This window comes from Terrapene carolina, unplaced genomic scaffold, assembly GCF_002925995.2.
Source record: "Terrapene carolina triunguis isolate 2854851 unplaced genomic scaffold, T_m_triunguis-2.0 Scaffold66, whole genome shotgun sequence".
Lineage (NCBI taxonomy): Eukaryota > Metazoa > Chordata > Testudines > Emydidae > Terrapene > Terrapene triunguis.
Window position 1 is genome coordinate 36,975,732 of NW_020664417.1, and position 22,195 is coordinate 36,997,926.

General features: G+C 38.4%; 1 protein-coding gene across 2 annotated transcripts in view; it reads right to left on the reverse strand.

Moving 5' to 3' along the window:
* Nucleotides 1-450: 450 nt before the first annotated feature.
* Nucleotides 451-22,195, reverse strand: part of GLRA3 (glycine receptor alpha 3) — a 143,395-nt gene continuing 121,650 nt past the window's right edge. Inside the window, exons 7-10 of one of the 2 annotated variants that reach the window (XM_024194100.2) lie at nucleotides 15,107-15,321; nucleotides 11,222-11,368; nucleotides 4,335-4,454; nucleotides 451-720 (exon numbers count right to left, since the gene is read on the reverse strand). In XM_024194100.2, coding sequence (XP_024049868.1) covers nucleotides 451-720; nucleotides 4,335-4,454; nucleotides 11,222-11,368; nucleotides 15,107-15,321 — 752 coding nt within the window. Of the gene's footprint in view, nucleotides 746-4,334; nucleotides 4,455-9,110; nucleotides 9,131-11,221; nucleotides 11,369-15,106; nucleotides 15,322-22,195 lie in introns of both variants that reach the window. The other variant, XM_024194107.2, reaches the window with a different exon arrangement.

Genomic DNA, 22,195 nt, shown 5'->3' on the forward strand with positions numbered 1-22,195 from the left:
ACTTTATATTCAAATTTCTAACCCTCCTTTAATCTGTTACTATGGGAGTCATCTAAGACATGTTAGACCCATTTTGTAATATTTTTTAAAAATACAGCTGAATTAAAAAATTGTAAGGAACTTTAAAGAATACTGTACAATTATACCACAATGTAAAAGTATGTATAAACACATTGGCAGTAAAGCTGTAGTATAGTGTTGTGATTTTTTTACTATGAAAAAGTTGATTGTTTTTAGTTAGTATGAAGTAGAAACTTAGTAATAGCAGATATACCTTCATTGGGTGTCATTCTTCATCTGTCCAATAGTGACTCTGCATAGCAAGTCAAATGGGATCTCTTTCTTTATGCCTTTTAACTATCCCAGTAAGCAGCTGTATGCACATTTGTAATGGAAAACCTCCTGCTGAACATGCCAGCCAAACAGTATGTACTAGAAGCCTTAATCTTGTTATTGGTGAATGTCCTCATGCCTAATGATTTTATAGATAACCCAATAAAAAATGTTGAAAATCAGAAAGGCTAATGGGAAGCAAGCTCTGGAAATGGTATCAATTTTCTTGGCTCGGTCAATGAATACCTTCCTCATTTCATCGAGGCTTTTTGGTGCAGCTTGAATGGGATTATTTGGCCCCTTTGGAGTCACTCCATCTTTTCCTTGCAGACATGGTCCCACTCCATAGGCTGTAAAACTGAATCGACTTTCCCTTACCTCATCGTCCTGTTGCAAGAAAAGTAAGAAAGTTCTTCAGTTACATAGATGTCTAACCTGCTGAAAACAAAGTTCTACGTCCTTACTTCAGTGGCTTCTTTAACCCACCACTTTATATTTGCTGGATGACATCTTGCTCCCATTGAAGTCAATGGCAAAACGCCCTTTAAAATCAAGAAGGGCGGGATTTCACCAACTGGCATTTTTAAATACATAATCTATTCAACTTCCATTATTTCTAATGATCTGTGATTGGACAAATGATCAATTTACTCTGTTCTTTCCCATTTAGGGCCCAATTCCCTGGTCTTCAGCCAGGCAAAACTCGCATTGCTCTTTTGGACAGGGACCATATCATTTGTACTGTACATAGTGTCTAGAGGCCAGGGCCCCATTGTGCTATCATAGTACATATAACATGTTGACATCAATTAAATTAGTGGGAATTCTGCCTGCTTGAATACTGTACTACTGTACATCTAATTAGTCTAATTTTTACACCTTATTTCTATAGTTTCATATAGATACATCAAATAAAAAGAATTCTTTTTTAAAATGAAGGGAAATTGTAGGTAAAATGTTATAAGTAGAGAAGGCTAAGGTACAGGGATCAAAACTAAGGGCCATATTCTTTGCAGTTTCTCCACTGTACATACAGAACAAATCTGTTGATGTCAATGCAGTTATTCTGGATTTACTCATGTGGGAGTGAGAATTGAATTTGGTCCTAAATCCACTGAATGGAAAGAAGAATTATATACATACATGGGGATGTGGTACATGTCCAAAGACATGGCTTTCATTTTGTGAGCACATTTTGCATCGCTACTTACCCAATTATGGGTACCAGGTAGGGAGAGATACACAGGCTCAAATTTGCTACTGTAACTTATTCTGCAGGTGCAAATATAGATATATAAATTGTACACAGGAACTGAGACCAGGTCCAAAACTGACTGAAAGTATATCCCAAAGTCTCCTTTACCTTTAAACTATGTGTTTCTTCTTCAATACATATCCTACTGAAGAGTAATCCAATTACTTTTGAGGAATTCATATTTGAACCTATTTCTTGTTCTTATCTGATCTCCTTTAAGTGCTCTATAACCATATGCTTTTAAAATCTCTGAAGTGCAACAAAATAAAAAAATAAGTATTCACATCTTATTTCACAAATAATGATGTAGTCCAGGAAAGCTGTTGCCTTAAACGACTAGAAGAAAATAAAGTTACAAGTTAGACTTAGGGGGGGAAAAAATCAGTTCCTTCCATCCCATGAGAATTTTTGAGCTTTCAAAAAAAGCCCCTGTTCTGTATTAGGATGAAAAGTGAAAATCTTAATTTTTTTTCATGAACCAAAAATAGACAGAATCCTATCAGATCAATTGAAATGTTTCATTTCAAAACATTTCATTTTGATTTAGACTTTTATATTTTTTCCTACAAACTTCTAAACCAAAAGTCCTTCTGAACCAAAAAAAAAAATGAAGTTTTTGTTTTCAAAATGGATTGTCTTGAAAATTTCAAAGCTTGTTCAATTTTTTATTTTTATTTTTTTAAATGAGGAGTTTGTCAAAACCATTCCTTTCCTGTGATCAGTTTTGGTGTCGACAAATCAGCGTATTCTGGAAAAAACACAAACATTCAGTTACATTGAAAAGTTTAGGCTGACAGTCACCTCAGGGATTTTAAAATCTCAGCAATGGAATCTGAGAATGGTTGCCATTCCACTGAAATGCTTTTTAAATTTATACTGTTGCAATCCTATAAACTTATTCACAGTTCTCTGTTTTAATAACACTTCTATAGTGGCTTTATTGTAATTAGTAATGCACTCTAGTAAACAAAAAAAAGGAAAATTAACATGACAGCAAGAAAACAGCAGTAGGTTAATAAAACATGGGGATGAATAACAGAAATATAAAATGATAGCAGGGTGCAAATGTTATGATGTGATTAAACAAAACTGTTTTAAACTAAGTACTCTGCTACCAGTATTTGTTTTCTAAAAACCTGGGAAATAACATCTTCGTTGTAATACTTTTAATAGGTGAAATATGAAGTGCTAAATTCATCTTGTGTAACTCTTGACTTCAGTGGAGTTACATGTAAGATGAATTTGGCCAATAGATTTTTAAATACCCAGAATCTGACTAAGGGCCTCACCCTCCATATACTTGCTACTGGATGTAGGACTTACTAGAGTGAGTAGTTCCATTGACCTAAAATAAGTGTTTGATTTCTTGCAATAGCAAGGACTACTCTCAGAGTGTGTCTGCAGCATCAGGCTCTAAAATGGGACACAAGACTCTGTTCTATGTTACTAACTAAAATTAATCTTCTTCTGAATGCTCCCTCAAAGATATCTGAAAATAATAAAATCCTCTCAAATAATGCTGATGGTTCATTTGTTTTCATAGGTGGATTTTTCTGTTGCTTCTCTTTGAAATATAATTGGGTTGTGTCCCTGACCATCTTGGCAAATATCCATTGATGGACCTATGCTCCATGAATGTATCTAATTCTTTTTTAACCCAATTTTATTTATATATAATTAAATGGACCAGCTCCTCAGCTGGTGAAGCCACTCAGTTGGAGGTATACTGACATACATCACCTAAAGATCTGGATCATAGAATATCCCATTCAAAAATGCACTGAATGTTGATTTGAAAACTTAAGTCTTCATTTTAGGATGTCACGATGAAGCAATTTTTTTCTTTTCTTTTCCTTTACATGATTGTCTGGTACATCGTCTTTTTATGTAATTGATAAAAAGGAAAAAAGAAAATAACACTTATTTATAAAAGCCTTTGCTGAAGTTTTAATATAAACCAGAGGTTTTCATGTATACTGCTTAACAAATTAATCATTAAAAATTGTTCAAAGTCTAGTTACATATATTTTTATTAGTATAAATATTTTACCAGCTCTTTAAATATTACAGTAATTAATGAGTGCTCCTAAATATAGGTAAAGATTTTTGAAACACAACCAGAATCCTTAGAGGCTTGAAGGCAGTGAGCTGGGTTGGTTTATTTGCATATCAGTATCACTTTATAAAATACCTAGGCATAAAAAATGATCAAAATATTTAAATTCCCTTGGGCTCAAGATGTTTTCTGTTTGATATATGCTTTAAATAATTTACTCTTCCTGAGGAATAACACACATTTGCTGAAATATCTTTGCTATAATTTTTGGCTGTAAGTAATACTAATAGTTTTAGGATGTATTTATAACCTTTGAGTTATTTTGAACATTTTAATGTTTTACTCTCCACACTTTTTTTGCAGAAAGCATTTGTAGTTGAAAGCTGAATAGGCATTTTAAAATATGTATCCAACCAAGTTATTTCTCTTAGCTCTGATGTTAATTTTTAAGCCTTCTTTGGAATAGCAGAAAGTCAAATTTTAATTCCCTGTTTTAATTCCAGATGTACACAGGTCCATATAAACTACAGAATTAACAAAACAGGTACCTTTTTAATAACACTTTACGTCATCACATACAGGTAATAATGAGTCCACATGGGGGAAAACATTGGTTCAGACAAAAGAACAGGGCCTTTGTTAATGACTGTGTATCACATTATGATAAATGGGACATCTGCTATAGTTTACCCTTAAATTTGTACTGTAGATTTGAGCCAAAGTCCCGTCTATAGGTTCTGCACTTCTCAAGCCATTGCTACGTCGCAATGATTCATTGATTTCATTTCCATCAAGCACTCCCCCAAAATACTTTCATCAAAATGGAGGGAAGACCAAAAAGGAAAAAGCAAAACAAAGGAAAACAAACAAAAAAGAAATGTGATTATCATTAAAAGGTATAATCAATCTAGTCTGTGCATCTATTTTCGTCACTAAAGATACCATGATCTTTAGGTCTATGAAACAGAATTAAAAAGGTTGAATATTCCTGAGAAGTAAGTTTATTGCATTAGAATTTAGTTTAAAAATAGAAACTGTATTTTTCAGTATAGTACAATATTCCTCTGTGCTTGCTTCTTTTGAAATATCAACAAGAAAAATAAACTCAATATGGACCAATTATGTATGATGCTTCTAACTCTGCCTCTTCTATTGTCTCTCTTTCTGCTCATTCAGGTGCTTTAAAAACAAAAGTTTTATAAAGTAAGTGTTTTTAATTCTTAAAGTTCAGATCAAATAAATTAAAGTGTATTGAAAATGATTTGTTGAAGGACAGATCCTGCACATCTGATTCGGGCAAAACAATCACTGACTACATAAGGACTATAGTAGCAGTTCTCAGGTTTGGAATTTATCTCCAGTTTCAGGGATCATTGTCTCAGTTGTGTTTTTAATTCATGTGATACTTGGTCCAAAGGTGGCCAATGTTTTGTTCATTCTAAAATATTTTTAAAACAATTTCAGTCAGGGATGAAGTTGAAGGGTAAATCTCATCATTTCCATCATCTCCACTGCATCAGTGATGGTAGACTTGAATAGTCATTTGTCTGTTTTTATCACAAACATCTATGCACTTTTCTTCACGCTTCCCTTTTATGCATGGAATGTTCTCCAGGAATCTATCCATAAGGCCATTATGCACTCCTTCAAATCCATCCTCGCAACCTACTTCTGCTATGATATCTATCAGGAAGGCAACAGTGACTAGGATACATGACATGTTGGTTTGGATGACTTGAATGAAAGTAAGATTGGGCATAAATAATACACACACATAAGTAGTCTTTTTCTGTACTTTCCCATGAGAGTTGGATTGAGCCTTCAAAAACAAAATCATCTTTAAATAATTTGGAACCAAAGTTAAGATCTCACAGCTGTAATCATTATCTCCATTACAATTGTCTCCCTACCTCCATCCTCCTTTTGTTCATCAAACTCACTTGTTTCAATTGGTCTCAAATTAGACTGTAAGGCCTTCAAGGAAAGGACTTCATTTTCATATGTTTCCATGCATCTAGCACAAGGGGGCTAGTCGTGACTGGGAGCTATCACTAGAACTAGTTGATGATAAATGGTAAATATTTTTGTGAAAATTGTCAATTTTTTTTAATTAAAAATGAATTTTGAATTTTTCAACCAGTTCTAACTACCACAATATAAATGACAATAATGTCCAGATTCTGTTTTGTTGCCAAAATCTAGATGTAAAAATTGTTTCATCTTGAAAAATGTTGCAGACAGTTTAGAGTAAATTATAGATTTGCAGTATTAAAAATTAAAACAGTCGAAGCTTTGGGCCACATGCTTTGCCTGTGCAGAAAAACCTAAGTAGGGCCTAGACAACACTGATTCCACAAACAGAAAGTCATTTTGTTAGGAAGGGGGTTCTGTACCCTATGGAACTGGTAAAGTTCCATCCCTGTAAACCCGTCAGGGTCCCAAGATTGTAGATGGACAGAATTGTCTAAAAGGCTTTTTCATCCCTAAACTCTCTGCTTCTATAATCTACCTACGTATAATAGAGAACAGAATGGCAGCTCTAAATCATGATAAGAGCGGATTTAAAGGCCTGTTGTTTGAACACCTATCCTGGTATTTAATTTCTCTTCATTCTCCCGTTGTTGATTTCCTGGTTAAATAAAGGTCACTGAAAGCTGTTTTCTTTATATGATGCATCTTAAAGAAAGAAGTCAAATAAAATCTAATCCCTGAGAATCCGTGATTGTTAACCTTTGCCAAATGAGTCAAAATGTACACTAAACTTTATAATCACTAGCTACAGTAGCTGAGTGGGAAACTGATAGGTGGAAACCAGCATAACAGTGTTAAAGTGTATTTGTTAATTTACTAAATACAATTGCACATAAATTCCATATTTAGAAAATGTACTGAAACAATCATGTTTGTTCGAAAGACTGTTTAACTCTGTTTTAATCCAGAAGACTTCAATTATTTTTGTTAGCAGTGTTAGTGATCTATCAAACATTTTCTCAAGGAGCAATGTCCTTTTTATAGTTGCCCAATAAGAAAGTGTTAAATAAGGCTGTAAGAAAAGGGATACTGGCAGAGTTGTCTCCAGACCTGCAAGTCAGAATTAAATCCGGACGTGGGTTTGGAGTCCACTTCCCTGGAGGTGGATATAAGCACTAGCCAATAGCATCCTCTGCTCACCAGCCACACCAAGCATCAATGTCAATTGCAAATAGAACTGCCTGCCTTCCCTTATAGAAAAAATTGACTTCAATAGAAAAGACACAAACAAATTCTGGGGATGGAAAAATGCAGTAAGCAGAAGGGATATGTAGATTTATTTATTTATTTTATTTTATTTTACACCACTGAAATGAAACACATTCTTTAAAAAGCAAAAATGTAAACCCAAAAACACAACAAAAGGAGAAATGCACACACCAAGTGATTCTTAAAAAAAAAACAAAAACGAACGATCAGAGTAATATTTAGCAAAAGTGGTTAACATGTTGCTTTTTTCAATCATCCACCTTTTAAAGTGTAACTATTGGAATTTCATACATACTCTATCATTAGCACTTTTCAGATCAATGCATAGAACAAGGAAATCCAAGCATAGAGTAGCTAGAGAAATCAGTGAATAAAATGTAGGAATATTTTAAAGATATAACTAAAATTAAAATGACAAAATACTTGAATGTTTTACTGTGGCATTGATTTTTCTCTGTAATTGCTCTATGTATGAATGTAATTAAACTGAATATTGTCATTTCATGTAAACTGCTGAAATAGGTTTGTCTCATTCAATGCTAAATATTTTACAATATCTTAAATGTTTGTTCATAGTGTTGTCACTACACTCTTTGCCCTATGCTGCCTTGGAATATGCGCACACAATTCTTACTGACTTAAATGTCAGTTTTGCCTGAGTATCTTCTGGAATGTGGTCCTATATTGCAGCCTTGGAGCCCAATTTGAGCTCACTGACACCAGTGTGTAGCAGAAGTAATTCAGGAGGTGTTGGAGTTTCAAGGGCTTGTACCTGCAAGGCACTGAGTATTGTGGCCTGATCCACCAAAGCACAGATATCAATGAGACTATGCTTGTACTTTAAGTTTAGCACATGTTTAAGCGGTTGTCTGGATCAGGCAAGAATGTTCAGCACGTTGTGGGTCCATCCCTAAGGCCTTTGAATTGGATTAACTGATAAAGAGGTGTATTGGGGGGAAGCTGAAGTCTTGCTTAAAAAATTGGAGATGTAAATGAAGTTATTTTGATGCTAGAGGAGGAAGGAAATATATTACTCTACCAGTCTGTGTCCTTGTGCTTAGAATACCCAATCTGTTTTTCACTCTGACTTTGATCATGTGGTGAAAAGACACTATTTGAAATCAGGTTTCAGAGTAGTAGCCGTGTTCGTCTGTATCAGTTTTTGTTGTGTGGTGTGTAGTTGCTGGTGAGTATTTGCTTTGGGGTGGGGGGCTGTCTGTAAGTGAGGACTGGCCTGTCTCCCAAGGTCTGAGAGAGTGAGGGATGAGTGAGGCCAGTCCTCGCTTACAGACAGCCCCCCAACCTGAAGGAAATACTCACCAGCAACTACACACCACACAACAAAAACACTAACCCAGGAACCTATCCCTGCAACAAACCCCGTTGCCAACTCTGTCCGCCTATCTATTCAAGGGACACCATCATAGGACCTAACCACATCAGCCACACCATCAGGGGCTTGTTCACCTGCACATCTACCAATGTGCTATATGCCATCATGTGCCAGCAATGCCCCTCTGCCATGTACATTGGCTCAACCGGACAGTCTCTACACAAAAGAATAAATGGACACACATCAGATCTCAAGAATTGTAACATTCAAAAAACAATAGAAGAACACTTCAATCTCCCTGGACACTCAATAAGAGACTTAAAAGTGGCAATTCTTCAACAAAAAAACTTCAAAAACAGACTCCACTGAGAAACTGCAGAACTGGAATTAATTTGCAAACTGGACACCATCAAATTAGGCCTGAATAAAGACTGGGAGTGGATAGGTCACTACAAAAACTAATTTTCCCTCTGCTCATACTCACACCTTCTTGTCAACTGTTGGAAACGGGCCACCTTGATTGCATTGGCCTAGTTAGCATTATAAAAGTAATTTTCCCTCCCTTGGTATTCACCCCTTCTTGTCAACTGTTGAGAATAGGCCATTTCCACCTTAATTGAATTGGCTGGTTTGCACTGACCCCCCCACTTGGTAAGGCAACTCCCATCTTTTCATGTGCTATAATATATATTCTGCTTACTGTATTTTTCACTCCATGCATCTGTTGAACCCATGCCTCTGTTGAACCCAGTTGAAGTGGGTTCTAGTCCACAAAAGCTTATGCCCAAATTTGTTAGTCTTGAAGGTGCCACAGGGACTCCTCATTGGTTTTTATTTGAAATCAATTAAGTGAAATTAGCATGCCTGAGACCCAAAGTAAACTTTGCATTTACAATATTGCAAAAGCTTCTACCTGAGGGAAACGAGAAATGGACCAAAAAATCGTCACATAATGGATCATGCAATATAACTATTAATACTCCATGATGCCTTAATTTTTACCTGACCTGCACTCTTCCCAGTAATCTCTCTCAGGCCCATCGCTAACACTTCAAACCTTGAAGCTGCTTTCAGAAAGCTGCCATTATTTCAAAAATGCCTTTCCTCCTATATGGCTGGGGGAAGTGCACTTTCTGTTAGTCAGCACAATATACAATACTCCCCCGCTTCCCCCCCACCCTCCTGCTTTCTTCCTCCTGTTCAGTCAGGGCTAGATTCTGAAAGCCCTTGGTGGGCCTGAGCCTCAGTGGGCACAGGAGCCAGCCCAGTATTGGGCAGAAGTAGCCACCAGATTCTATGGAGGCATCTTCTTGGACATGAATTTGAGTTGTAGTCAAGGGGGGCATTAGCCACCTACAGCAGCACTTTCCACCCTGGCACCTGCAACCTGAATCCTGCCCTAGTGCAGAGGGAGGGGTGGGAGATACTCAAGAATAAGCCTGCTACACCCTGCACCAACCCAATAGTGGTGCTCCCCTCCTGGGGGCCCAGCTCTCCCTTCAGGCATTGTGACCTGGCATGCAGGGTTGCAGTGCCACTCCTATTTGGCCTGGCTGCCCCTCCGTCATGACAAAGGGTTTGACCAGGCCAAATTTAAGTGAGTGGTGGTGTGACCTGGTGCATGGTTTGCAGCGCCACTCAGGTTTGGCTCCCTTCGTTTCATGATAGCTGTAGATACAGTTGAACCCATGGAACCAGGCTAAAGCTGCCCCTAGAAAATAGTTACATAAAATATAGGAACTGGGCCTTATGTGAGTGGAATTTCTGAAAATGCTGGACAAAGTGCATGGGCTTGGAACAAGACATTGCAAACTTTTTTTGTGTGTAAATACCAATCCTTCCCTACAAACATTACCATTTTAGGGCTAGTTCTTGCACACAGGAATCTCCAGGCATGGTGTATTGTGTAATAGAGTTATAATATGCTGGCAATATAAGGGGAATAAGCTGATAAATCACTTTACACTTGTGATCTAAATAATAATTTGAGCCCAGGTCTCCAGAAATTGAAAGACTCTTGAGCTTTAATAAAATTTGAAATCTGATTTGTAGCAATATTCTACATAATGGCCTCATCCAACTCCTGTAAAAGCCAAAGAAAGATTCTTACTGACTTGAATAGAAGATGGATCAGGTACTTGATGAAAGGCTGGGGGGAAAAGTAATGTCTCCACCATTTTCCCCTATAAAAAAAAATCAGCAATGAGTAGTGGAAGTCTAACTCACATAGTTGAGTACTGTGGCCCAAATCCTAGAAGTCTTTACTCAACATTTACTCTTTGTTAAGAGAGGACTTACAGGATTTGACCTTTAGGCCAACCCTATTTGCGATGAGTAGTAACATACTTCACAAGTAGTCCCAATAGATTCAATGGAGGGCACAGAACCTCACCAGATCATAGCTCTGTTGAAGTCAAGTGATAGTTGTATGACATTTTATACTAGCTGAGGATGTGACCTCCACATGAGTAAAGGTGACACAATCTGGTACTCAAATACTATGATAAAGAAAAACAGACTTGGTTGTGTTTAACAGAAAATGTACTTTCCACCAGCAGCAAACCTCATAAAAAGTGAACTTTTATCAAAAACTGCATTTAGATCAGATACATCATTAGAGCTCAATAGAAGTCCTTAGGGTCAAATTAAGAAACTATATTTAATAAATCTCCATGCAATTGTGTGTGCCAGCAACATCCACAATCATGGAGCACTTTGACAGTGCTTTCACAGGGTGAAATTCATCCCTGGACAGTGGGGCCTGCACATGGTTCATCCACAATTTAAATCCTCCTTAATCCCTCTTTTGAGGATTTAAGTAGAATTTTTGTGTGGTCCTTGTACTGACCCACTGCCCAGGGTGAATTTCACACTATGTTACCATTTTATTTCTACAGCCACTTTAAGCAGTGCCATCCTTACCAACCAAAGCCATTTCTTAGGGCAAATCCCTCTCTCTCTTGCTCAAAGATGTGAGTATTGCTAGTTTGTTTGTTTTTTTTACCTTGTTCTTCTTCCTCTTCCGGCGGAATCTCAGAAGCTCTTTATGCTGCCTTGACACAAAATTTACAGCTGCATACTCCAGAAGTGCAGAAAATACAAAGAGCAGGCATACTGCCATCCAAATGTCGATAGCTTTGACATATGAAACCTATGGAGAAAGAGACTGAAAATATTAGAAACACAGATGTGAATTTCACTATCTCATAATACCAGGGGGAAATAAATTAGTGTCCCCAGACCACCGTGCTATTTTTACCAAAGAAGCACTAGCATGAAAGCTCCTTATATAACAGAGGACAAAAGGTTCAGTCTTTATTCCTTACAATTTAATTTTATGGGAAAATATATTTCTTGCTTCTTTTTATGAGCAAATCTTTGCACAAATGATTAGTACTTCATTAACATTTCTTCATGATCTGCTATACATTGCATTTAATCAAAACCCTGATAATGTAAAGGGAAAAGCAGAAAGATCCAGAATTTTTTTTATTTCTGGATGGGTATGGTCCATTTTCTGCAGACATCTGCTCAAGCAGCACAAAGAGGGTGGCATGTGGCTAAAATTGACCAGCAAGAAACTTCTCTGGCCTGGGGAACTCCCCAGTGGCATAAAGCTAATGCAGTTTAGGGGCTGTGTTGGAGAAAGAAGAGATTGTAATAAAGCAGAACTCTGCTGACATTGGGTCCATTCAAACAGCTGCAGTAACTCAGCTGCAGTAACTCTTGCTAGCCCTGAGGAAGTGCACATTGGCCCTGTTCCCTCATGTGCTGCTCCTCTCCTGTGGAGCACAGTCACAGACGCAATCTGGCTCTGTAATCCAGGGCCTGCTCCTGCTCTGACAGAAGCCAGTTAGGGGTTTGATGTTTAATCCAACCAGAAGCAGACCCCAAATATGTGATTTTAAATGTATGCGGTTTTCTCAGATATAATAATAATTTGTTCTCTTTTTTTTTCATGTATATGTAGTGTAATTGTTTTCCCAGTTGTTGTAGCTTTTAGTTTTCTACCTCTTAAAGTATCTATTATAGGGCTGTTGTAGTAACTGGGGCCTAGTTGGCTTACATAGAGATACAACCTGGCTGGGTATTTGACTGGCTTGACTTAATGGATTTGCCAGAAAACTAATTTAATCTGCTGACTTTTTTTTAATGGGTCTAAAGATTTGAATTATCACAATAGACTGGGATAGCTAGTGTTTATGTACAGCTGACAATGCTGCAGTGTTCCCACTTCTGCAGTTTAAGTAAAAAAAATGTTGTTCTCAATCTTATCTATATGTGTGTTCTCTCTAGATACTATAAGTGACTGTTGGGGGCGGTAATTTTGGAGTTGCTTTGTGATTGAGGGTTGGGGTTGCGGCAGGTTTCCCTTTTTGGGGTGGGTGGGTGCTGGTTTCTTTGCATGTCAAAAGCGGTAACTCTAGGCCTACCCCATTTGTGAGCATAATTGTGGGAAAATAAGAGTTTATAAAGTGTTACAATAACTTACAACAATAAATATAGCTGGAGCAAGGTTCAAAAAGAGAGACTGACCTAGTCCAAACAAAAAGATCTACTAATATAACCCAAGGACAGTGTTAAGATCATGTAAACAAGAGAAATGTGGGTCTGGAAACCAATAAACCCAAATTGGTGGGGAAATTAGGCCTACTGGTAGATGAAACAATGTGGGTGGGCTATTCTACCCATCATTCCCTTTTGGGATCCTTAAGAGAAGATTTTTGGGGGAAATTGAAGGTGGATGCTGCCTGACTGAAAGATGGAAGAATAGGAAAGAGTGAGCTTCACCATGATGGCTGCTACCCCCCTCCTTTCCTGAAACCCTGGGATTCACTGTAATAGCATTGGTCCTTCACTGTCTTGATCCTGAGAGATATCCTAAACAGACCGGGTCTGAGAGAGGGATCCAGATAACATTGGGATTTAGCCAGAGCTAGTGGAGATGGCAAACACCATTTGGGATGTGAAACTTTGTTATACTTCCCCCAAACTTCTGTGTCTTTTCCTTCCCTACCTTATTTTTTGTTTTTCCTATTGTTCCTTTGCCTTCTGTTTAATAAGAGTCTGGCTTAGCTTGCTGAGGTTGCACATTTTGCAACACTGCTCTGAGCCTGTGACCAAAGAAATGGTTAAAAACAATGCCCCAAATAGCCTGATGCTGGTACAAGTTCACCAGGTATCAGAGTGGCTAATAAGATTGTGTGCCATGCCCGTGTTTCTCCAGAAGAGAAGTTGCAAGTGTGAGTCAACAACAAAGGCAGAAGCTGCATATTCTATCATTACTGTTTGTTTTTCTCTCCCCTCTTGTGTGTTTATCTTATGTCTTCTAGGAGACTGGATTGGACTTTAACAACAACAACTCCAGCCCGTCTCCACTTTTCCTTCCCCCCCAAAAAGGAACAGTTATTACCGCCTATTATACCATCTAAAAGACTGTTTGCAGTTTAGTTGTAGCCATGCTGGTCCCAGGAGATAAGCGAGACAAGGCAGGTGAAATAATATCTTTTGTTGGATGAATTTCTGTTGATGAAAGAGACAAGCTTTTGAGCTTAAAACAGTCTAAAAGCCTGTCAGACATGGTTTATTTTCTGTTTATAGATCCTCTACAGTGAAAGGGAACAAGTATTCCTTATATAGTTTACATTTTAAACGCTTTCGCTGTTTTTCTTTCTTTTGTATCTTTATTAAAAATCTTTTAAACCTTTTATTAGTGTTTGCCATGGTAATTAACTGGCTGAGGTCTCTATATCAAACCCTGAAGCTTTGGTGAAAATTGTTCAGTATTGGACAGTACAGGGTCACGTTCATACTTTTGGCTCTTTGGGCCCATATATTCCATCAAAATTAATACAGCAGGGTCCTACATTGTGGGACACTAAGCTCTCTCTGCAACCAAAGGCATATTTATTTTGATCAGAGGAAAAAAAGTCTGGCTCCAACAACCAGGAGAATAATATTTACACAAAAATGAGGGGTAACAGCAAACATATCAAATTATTCCCAGTGACTTCAGTGGGAGTTCAGGGTGATTAGTCTTTCCTGTAAAAGAAAACTTCTAAGTAATGACACTTAGGCAATTTAAAAATGGACAACATAAATCTGTCTGGGGATTTCACCATGCTGATGACAGACACCTTTGTAAAACACTTTGGGCTAGATTGTCACCCTTACTCAGCCAGGCGGTCAGATTGTGGCTGTGGAGGTGATACTTGTCCAATACTCCTCATGGTAAGAGGATGGTGAAGGGGTGGTCTAAGGATGAGCCCTGAATCCATGAGAATAGCTGACCAGATGCATATAGTAAGCTCTTCAATGAAAAGAGAAATAACGTGCTGTGCCCCCAGAACCAGGGTGGGTAGCTGGAAAGAGATTGTTACTCTGTAAGTCATAATTTTTGATTTGGTCTCTTTGTGGGAGAGTACAGCTACATGCTGCCCTTTTACTCACGGCAGACTGTAAAGCTGCAATATTCTCAATATTTGCTAAATACATTGGCTTGTATCACAATCGAGAAAGGGACAAACTCATCACAGACCAGCACATAAAAATCTGGGCAACACTAGTGGAGCAGTGAAGAACACTGTTTCTTCAAGGTTCAAAATCTGTACCATTGAAGTCACTGGAGTTAAGCCAGTTGAGAATTTGGCCCAACAGATCAGTTGGTAAAAAGGTAGAATGTGTTCTGTTGAATAAAAAATTAAAAAAACAAAAACAAATCAAAGTGATGTATCTCCCTTCTGTTCATCCTTAATGAATAAATGTATCTGTTAATAAGAAGAGCACATGTTGTAAAGGTTATTGAAGGCCTCTGACAGCCATATAGAACCATCATTTGTACTAACACAGTGATTCTGGTATAGTACAAGCAAAGCAGTTTTTTGCCTACCTTTGGAAGTGATGCTCGTGAACCTGAACTTTGTGTTGTCATGGTCAGTACAGTTGTTATACCTAAAGCCACTCTGGCTGGTGCTGCATCCATATTGATCCAAAACGACACCCAGGAGAGAATGACAATCAGGAGACTCGGTATGTACATTTGAATGAGATAATAACCCATTTGCCTTTCAAGGTGGAATCGGACTTCAATGCATGTAAACTTTCCTAGTTGTAACCCAAAAAAAAAAAAAATTCATGAAAATAGGAAAGCAATTTTCGTCACTAACACACACTCTAAATAAAACATTTATATGAGCAGTTCAACTAGACTTGTCTTCTAGTGGAGTTACAATTGTTTTGATTGATCTTTCAGCATACATAAATTTCCCCATCACCATAGGAACATCTGTTTGGAGAGAGAAATTGAATTTCCAAAAATTTCTCTGCTTGTAGAATTCAGTAAGCTGCTCTAGAGCTGTTCTTCTTTTGAAAGTAACGATCACAATGAAACACACTAACCATAATGGTCATAATGAGCAACAGGTCATTTTCCAACCTTTGCCAACTGAGCTGCTATTTGGAGATATTGCCATCTGCAGAAGGACGTTGTGCTCTCCTGTGCCATCAAACTTGCCATCCCATGGCTCAGTTTTAAGTTTAATTTTATTTCTCAAACATAACCTAAAAGGGAAATCTGGGTGGCCTCAGGGTAATAATTAGAGTTGCTGACAAGTTATGTATGCCTCACCCCCTTCCAAAATGTTCTAACTTGAAAACCTAGTTACCAAGGTTTTCAAAACTCTGGGCTTCTAATTAGGTTACTTTTGGACTTTAGGAACCTGAATAAGTGGCTTCTTTTTTTCAAAGTGCTGAGCACCCACTGACTTGATTAAAAGTGAGCAGGAAATGTATTCACCTGTGGAGGTAGAATATCACCGTTGCCACCAAAACAAAACAAACCGTGCTAATGCTCCTACGCCAGAATTTGTCACTGTTCCTGACCTTGTGGTGGTCTCCTTTTATAATTCCCTTTGTTTCTACTAAATATTAGCATTTGAAGGCAATATTATTGATATATTTATTGACAGCAGAAATTATATTTCACCATGGATCTCTGTGCTTATTTGAATGAATGCATTTTAATCATTCTGGATTTTGGATGGAGGCATTTATATTAATATTTAAAAGGTGTGCAGTTATTCCAGAAGATGTTGATTTTCAATAAATTATACCAATTATTTTTTCTGATCCACTTTTACCCACACATTTATACAAAATCTCATGCTTATTATCACATTCATGTACAATCCTGTATTATCTTTGTACCGAAACAGCATTATTTGGCATACAGAAATAAATTTCCAATTGATGAAGCCGAGTTAAAATTTCTTACTACTCCACTTCTGGACAAATTAAATGACTGGTAAAGTATATCATTTATTTTTCCTTAAGGTAGCTTTGTTATAAAGCCATTAGTCTTGTCTGTAGATTTTTGTAGTAAATTTCATGGAGAGTAATCCTTATTTCTGTGAAGTAACACAAGTGTCCAGATTTAAGTAAGACTGTGGTGGTGGGACCCAACTGTCAAATGCAAAAATCCTATTTTAAAACTAGAGAAAATAACTTAAGGAGTTTTATAGCTACCAGCTCAATCATTCGCTTTGCTCATAATCTCTGTCTGTAACTCCTAAAGAGAATTCTCTAGTACTGCTGATTTATCTAGCCCAATCCTACCATAAAACCCTGGCACATGCCTTGCGTTGCTTCAACTTTTTCAACCTCCCCTTCTCTGGCCTTGCTGATCCACTGGTGAAACCCTGGCCTACTGAAGTAAATGGGAATCTTGCCATTGACTTCAGTGGGGTCAAGATTTTACCCCACATCTCTCCCTCCAGTCTATTCAAAATGCTGCAGATAAAGTGATCTCACTTAGCAGTTTCACCTATTCCATCCGCCTACTTGAATGTCTGCACTGGCTCTAAACTTTTGCATCCTTGTCTTGAAGGTTCTGCACATCTATGCTTGTGACCTTTTGGTCTGAGAATTCAGTACCCCTTAACAGTCCCCTGGTAATCAGTAATCCCATGCTTTTTCTTCAAACAGTCCTCTTTGGCTAGAAAACCCACCCAGATTTTATATTCCATACAACCTCATTTTCCTTTTTCCTCTCAACTCCTTTCTTTTGCCTCCATTTTCAAATCTTGACCTAGGTATCTCACTTATTAAAACAAACCTGAACAACAACAAAAAAAACCCCCCTCACAACCTTTATGGTAACAAGTTTTATATATAACATTATTGTATCTCATGTCTCCCCAATATCTCACAGCTCTGTTCATTGTCATCCCTTTTGCATGTTGTGTCTGAATTAGATCCTTGAGGCAGGGACCTGTCTTATTACTTGTCTGTAAGGGGCCCTGCATTTCTATGGTGCTGTCCAGATAACAGCTACTGAGGACAGGAAGCATTCTGGATGAAACATGCTTGAAAATTTCTTAAGGACCCATAAAAAGAAATGTCTCCATTAAGGCTGTGCCTTGTAATGTTTACAACTAGTGGAATAGTGTGTGAGTGACAGCACTTCTCAGTAGACTAGTCAGATTTAGCAGGCCTCAGGCTTAGTGACATCTGAACAAGAGGTGGTGGTAAATGCAGTCAGGGGTAGTATAGAGTATGTCTGATATGCCATGGGGAGTCATAAAAAGAAAATCAGGAGCAGGAGTGAAAGTTCAGACAAATCTGGGTTTCTGCGAAGTCATTTCAATAGGGTTCTTGGGCTGTAAGGAGTGAGACTTAGCATCCTCTTCCAACTCCCCCACATTCCTTTTCCATTCTAGCTGGCAGCTAAGGGCATGGGAGGGGCAAAGAGCAGTAGAATGGATAATGCCTCCATAACTGGTGTGTGTGAGTGTGGGTTTGGGATAATCATGTATTAAAGTTTTCCTCGTAATCATGAGGAGGGTGACACTGCATTATACTCCAGACAGAGGTGTGACAAAGGGGGAGACATGCTAATTATCCAGGAGGGCTCAAAGTATTACCACCACACAGCTCAAAACATGTGGTATTGGAGCATAAGCAATAAATATCACAACAGCCCTGGTGTGGTGTGGCCCCTTGCAACTGCAGGTTTGACAATATTGTCTGAACTGAGCAGAAAGAGGTAGGGGGCTAGAGAACAGAACCTCTTATGAGCAAAAGAGCCATGATTGAAAGGAAGGGTGCAAATAGAAGAGATTCTAATAAAGGGAGAAATGGCGATGGGGTTATGATCAAGCTAAGATTGACATGGCATTGGGTGACATTTCAGACAATTGCTGCTGATGTGTGAAGTGGCTTTGTTTAAGTGCAAAAAAAAATCCTACAGACAATGTTAAACAAGAACATAAAGGAAGAAAAATGGAAGGAAAAATTATGGAATCCCGCTTCCCCCCCCCCCAAAAAAAAAGAAAAAGAAAAAGAAAATCAGCTGCTAGAAGGATTCTCTTTCCAAACAAATTCTGTAACTGACCAGGAAATAACATTAGTAGTCAAGGAAGACCCAATGCTGTGCACATGTGTGTCTGAGAAAGCATGTAAGTTGGGGGGTGGAAAGGGGTGTATGAAACCCTGCACCGATGAGTAGGGGCTAGGGATGCTCTGTGTGCTAAGATAGCCCCACCTCTCTGGCCCTGCCAATCATGCATGGTAAGGAGGAAGCTGTAGTCAGCAAGGGGAAAACCCTGAGAAAGGAGTGGGAACATATTAGTTGGAAGTGACAGGAGGAAGGGAAGACCTGGGTGTACTGGATGATCACAGGATGACTATGAGCTGCCAATGTGGTGCGGCTGTGAAAAAGGCTAATGCAGTCCTAGGATGCATAGGGAGAGATATTTCCTATAGAGACAGGAAAGTGTTACTATCATTATACAAGGCACTGGTAAGAATACTGTGTGGAGTTCAGGTCTCCCATGTTTAAGAAATATGAATTCAAACTGGAAGAGGTGCAGCGAAGGGCTACTAAGGTGATCCGTGGAATGGAAAACCTACCTTATAAGAGGAGACTCAAAGAGCTTGATTTGTTTAGCCTAACCAAAAGAAGGCTGAGGTGAGATATGATTGCTCTTTTTAAAATACATCAGTGGGATAAATACCAGGGAGAGAGAGGAGTCCTTTAAGTTAAGCAGCAATGTGACACAAAAACCCTGGCACGGGGGGTTGGAGGGGAGGAGGTTGTTCACCTTTCTCTGCAGCGTGGGGCATGGGTCACTTGCAGGTTTAAACTAGTGTAAATGGTAGATTCGCTGCAACCTGAAGTCTTTTTAAATCATGATTTGAGGACTTCAGTAGCTCAGGCAGAGGTGAGGGGTCTATTACAGTAATGGGTGGGTGAGGTTCTGTGGCCTGCAATGTGCAGGCAGTCAAACGAGATGATTATGATGGTCCCTTCTGACCTGAAAGTCTGAGTCTATTAAGTGATTGTTGCAGGGGGGCCCAGCCCATGTAGGATGGTGCCCCAGAGACACTTTTTTACAGGGAGGTTAAAAGGCTGAGTCTACAAGCACAGTAAAGGCAATAACTGCTGCTATCATGGAATACTGTGTGTGTGTGTTCAGACAGTGGTGCTTTGCATCTTCTCAGATGTATGCATGATTCCACTGTAATATCAGCACTAGTACTAACATGGAGAGGCAGGATTTCACTGTTATCAGCATCAGTGCTGGGATACCCTGGTGGGAGCATGTGTGTATATTGAGAGAATGAGGCCATGCACGCCAACCACTGTGAAACTAGCACAGAATGTTAATATTAGTAATGTTTATTTACTGAATGCTGTCAGTGTAATGACTCACACATGCTAATGGCTGTTAGTGTGATGGCAGTATGAGGGTCTCTTGTGGTAGTACCACGATTGCAGGCACTTACCAAAAAAAAACCAAACCAAAAAAAAAAAAACCCACCACCAAAAAAACCTCAGCTGGCAAAGTAGTGAGCCTAAGTGACTCATTATGCTAAGGGAGAGGGGGGAATATGAAACCGAATGGAACTAGGAGGAAGGCACTGCTATTGGCTATTGATATTGGAGTCAGGAGTTAACTGTTTGCTAAGGGAATTTATACAAATAGGTACTTCCACAGAAAAGATGCTTGCCACTTCAAAGAGCTTATAACCTAAATATAAAACAAGAGACAACAGGTGGATTCAACAAACAGATGGCAGGTGGACAGATGGAGCGCAGGTAACAGTGAGATGATTCTGATTAATGTAATAAGCCTACAGGACACCAGCTTCCTAAATATCATCAGTTGTTTTGAAGGCATCATGGCATAAATGAGTTTAAGAAGAGACTTGAAAGTGGTTAATATAGTGGTTCTGAAGGCTTTTACAGGGAGCTTCTCTCATGCATGAGAGAAGCATCGGAGGAAGCACAGACGTATTTGTTAGAAAATTTGACAAATGGGTAGTCAAAGCTGGCATTGCTGGTGAAGTAGAGGCAGGGTTGATAGCTCTATAGCATTTGTAAATGTGTGGGTTTGTTAGAATACTAATTTACACATTACTTGCTGTCAGATGTTTTGAGAGTGGTTTTATAAGCAATGGAGTACCTCACTTTTCAACATGTGAAATATCCAAAAATTACAGCTTTGCAACACTTAGCTTTGGCTGGAGTACCATCCTAGAGAAAAAACTCTCAAATGAGGATGCTTTTTTTCTCACTCAACTTAGCTCACACTGGAACCTCAAAGTAAATGAGATTGGAATTCTCAAAGTGTTACATGATTGGTCACATTTTGAATACTTTTTAATTGGATCAGCGTATTCAGCTGATATAGGATACACACGTGCCAATCTGCTTTTGTAGTTTTTTATGCTTACAGTCTGAGGGACCCAATTCTGCCCTCATAGCCATTACTTCTAATGACTGAAACTGTGTAAAGTTTCACCTTTGTACTAACAAATCTTTGTTTAATACTGGCATCCATACCATGATTGTACACAGCTGAAATTTATTAGATCATTTTTCCTCTGCTTTCACAAAGTCCACTGAAGTCAATAGAAGGCTTTCCAAACTGCACAACTTAAATCCAGAACTGGGCCTCGAGTGACTCCAAATGCCTTCAGAGAACCTGGATTGCTGTATTAATCAAAAGAGTTCTATTTCAGATTTGTCTGATTTTAGAGCTGCTTGGAAAATACTTTCTTTTTTTCCTGCAGAAAATGTTGAGGTTTTGGCCAAAATTGGAAACCCATTTTTTGACTAAAAGCTGAAATATTTCAACTGAAAACCAAAATGTTTCAGTCCTAAAATGCTGCCTCAGGAAACAATAGTTTAGGTACCTCATGCTCCCATTCTCCTCTATGGGCAAGGCTCCCTGGTTGGATTACATCTTCCATGGTGCATGATGATCTTCCCACTTGGTGAGAGAAAGTGACAGTTGTATGGCCACAATGCATCATGGGAGATGAAGTCCAGCTGGGGAGCTTGGTCCATGTAGGAGAAATGGAAGCATAAGGTATGTAAACTATGACTTCCATGAGGCACTGCAGCAACTTTCAGAATCAAAATATGTTGCTTTTGACTGTTCCTTTTTGGATAAAAACAATCAAAATTTTCTATGCAAAGCAGACACTATGGAAAATGTTATTTAGCTGAAAACCCAATATTTCATCAAAATACACTTTCAATGGAAAATGTTCAGCCATTCGTATTAATTAACGTCTCATCAGCTTCAGCATCAACATAATAAGCAACCAGTCACTTTAAAGAACAGGATATGAAAGAAGGAAGAATGGAGGGAAAATGTGTTTCTAGAGGGGGAGATTATCAAAAGCACAAAGATCAATAGCAGTTGGCTTCCTGCCTGGTCTTTGTGCCTTTGAAAATCTCCTATTTATGATCTGGAGTTTGTATTTAACCAAGAAATCCTCAGTGAAGAAACAGGCATGTGGTTGTTGGATCAATGATGGTACATGTACTGCTGTGTCCAAATGATACACAGGTGTTTGATTTCTCTTTCTACTATCTAGCCAGCCAGCAGCAATCAGTTTTTTTGTTTTTGTGTGTGCTGTTTTTTGTTGTTTTGTTTTTTGGAAGTAGGGGCAAAATGAGCCAAGGTCC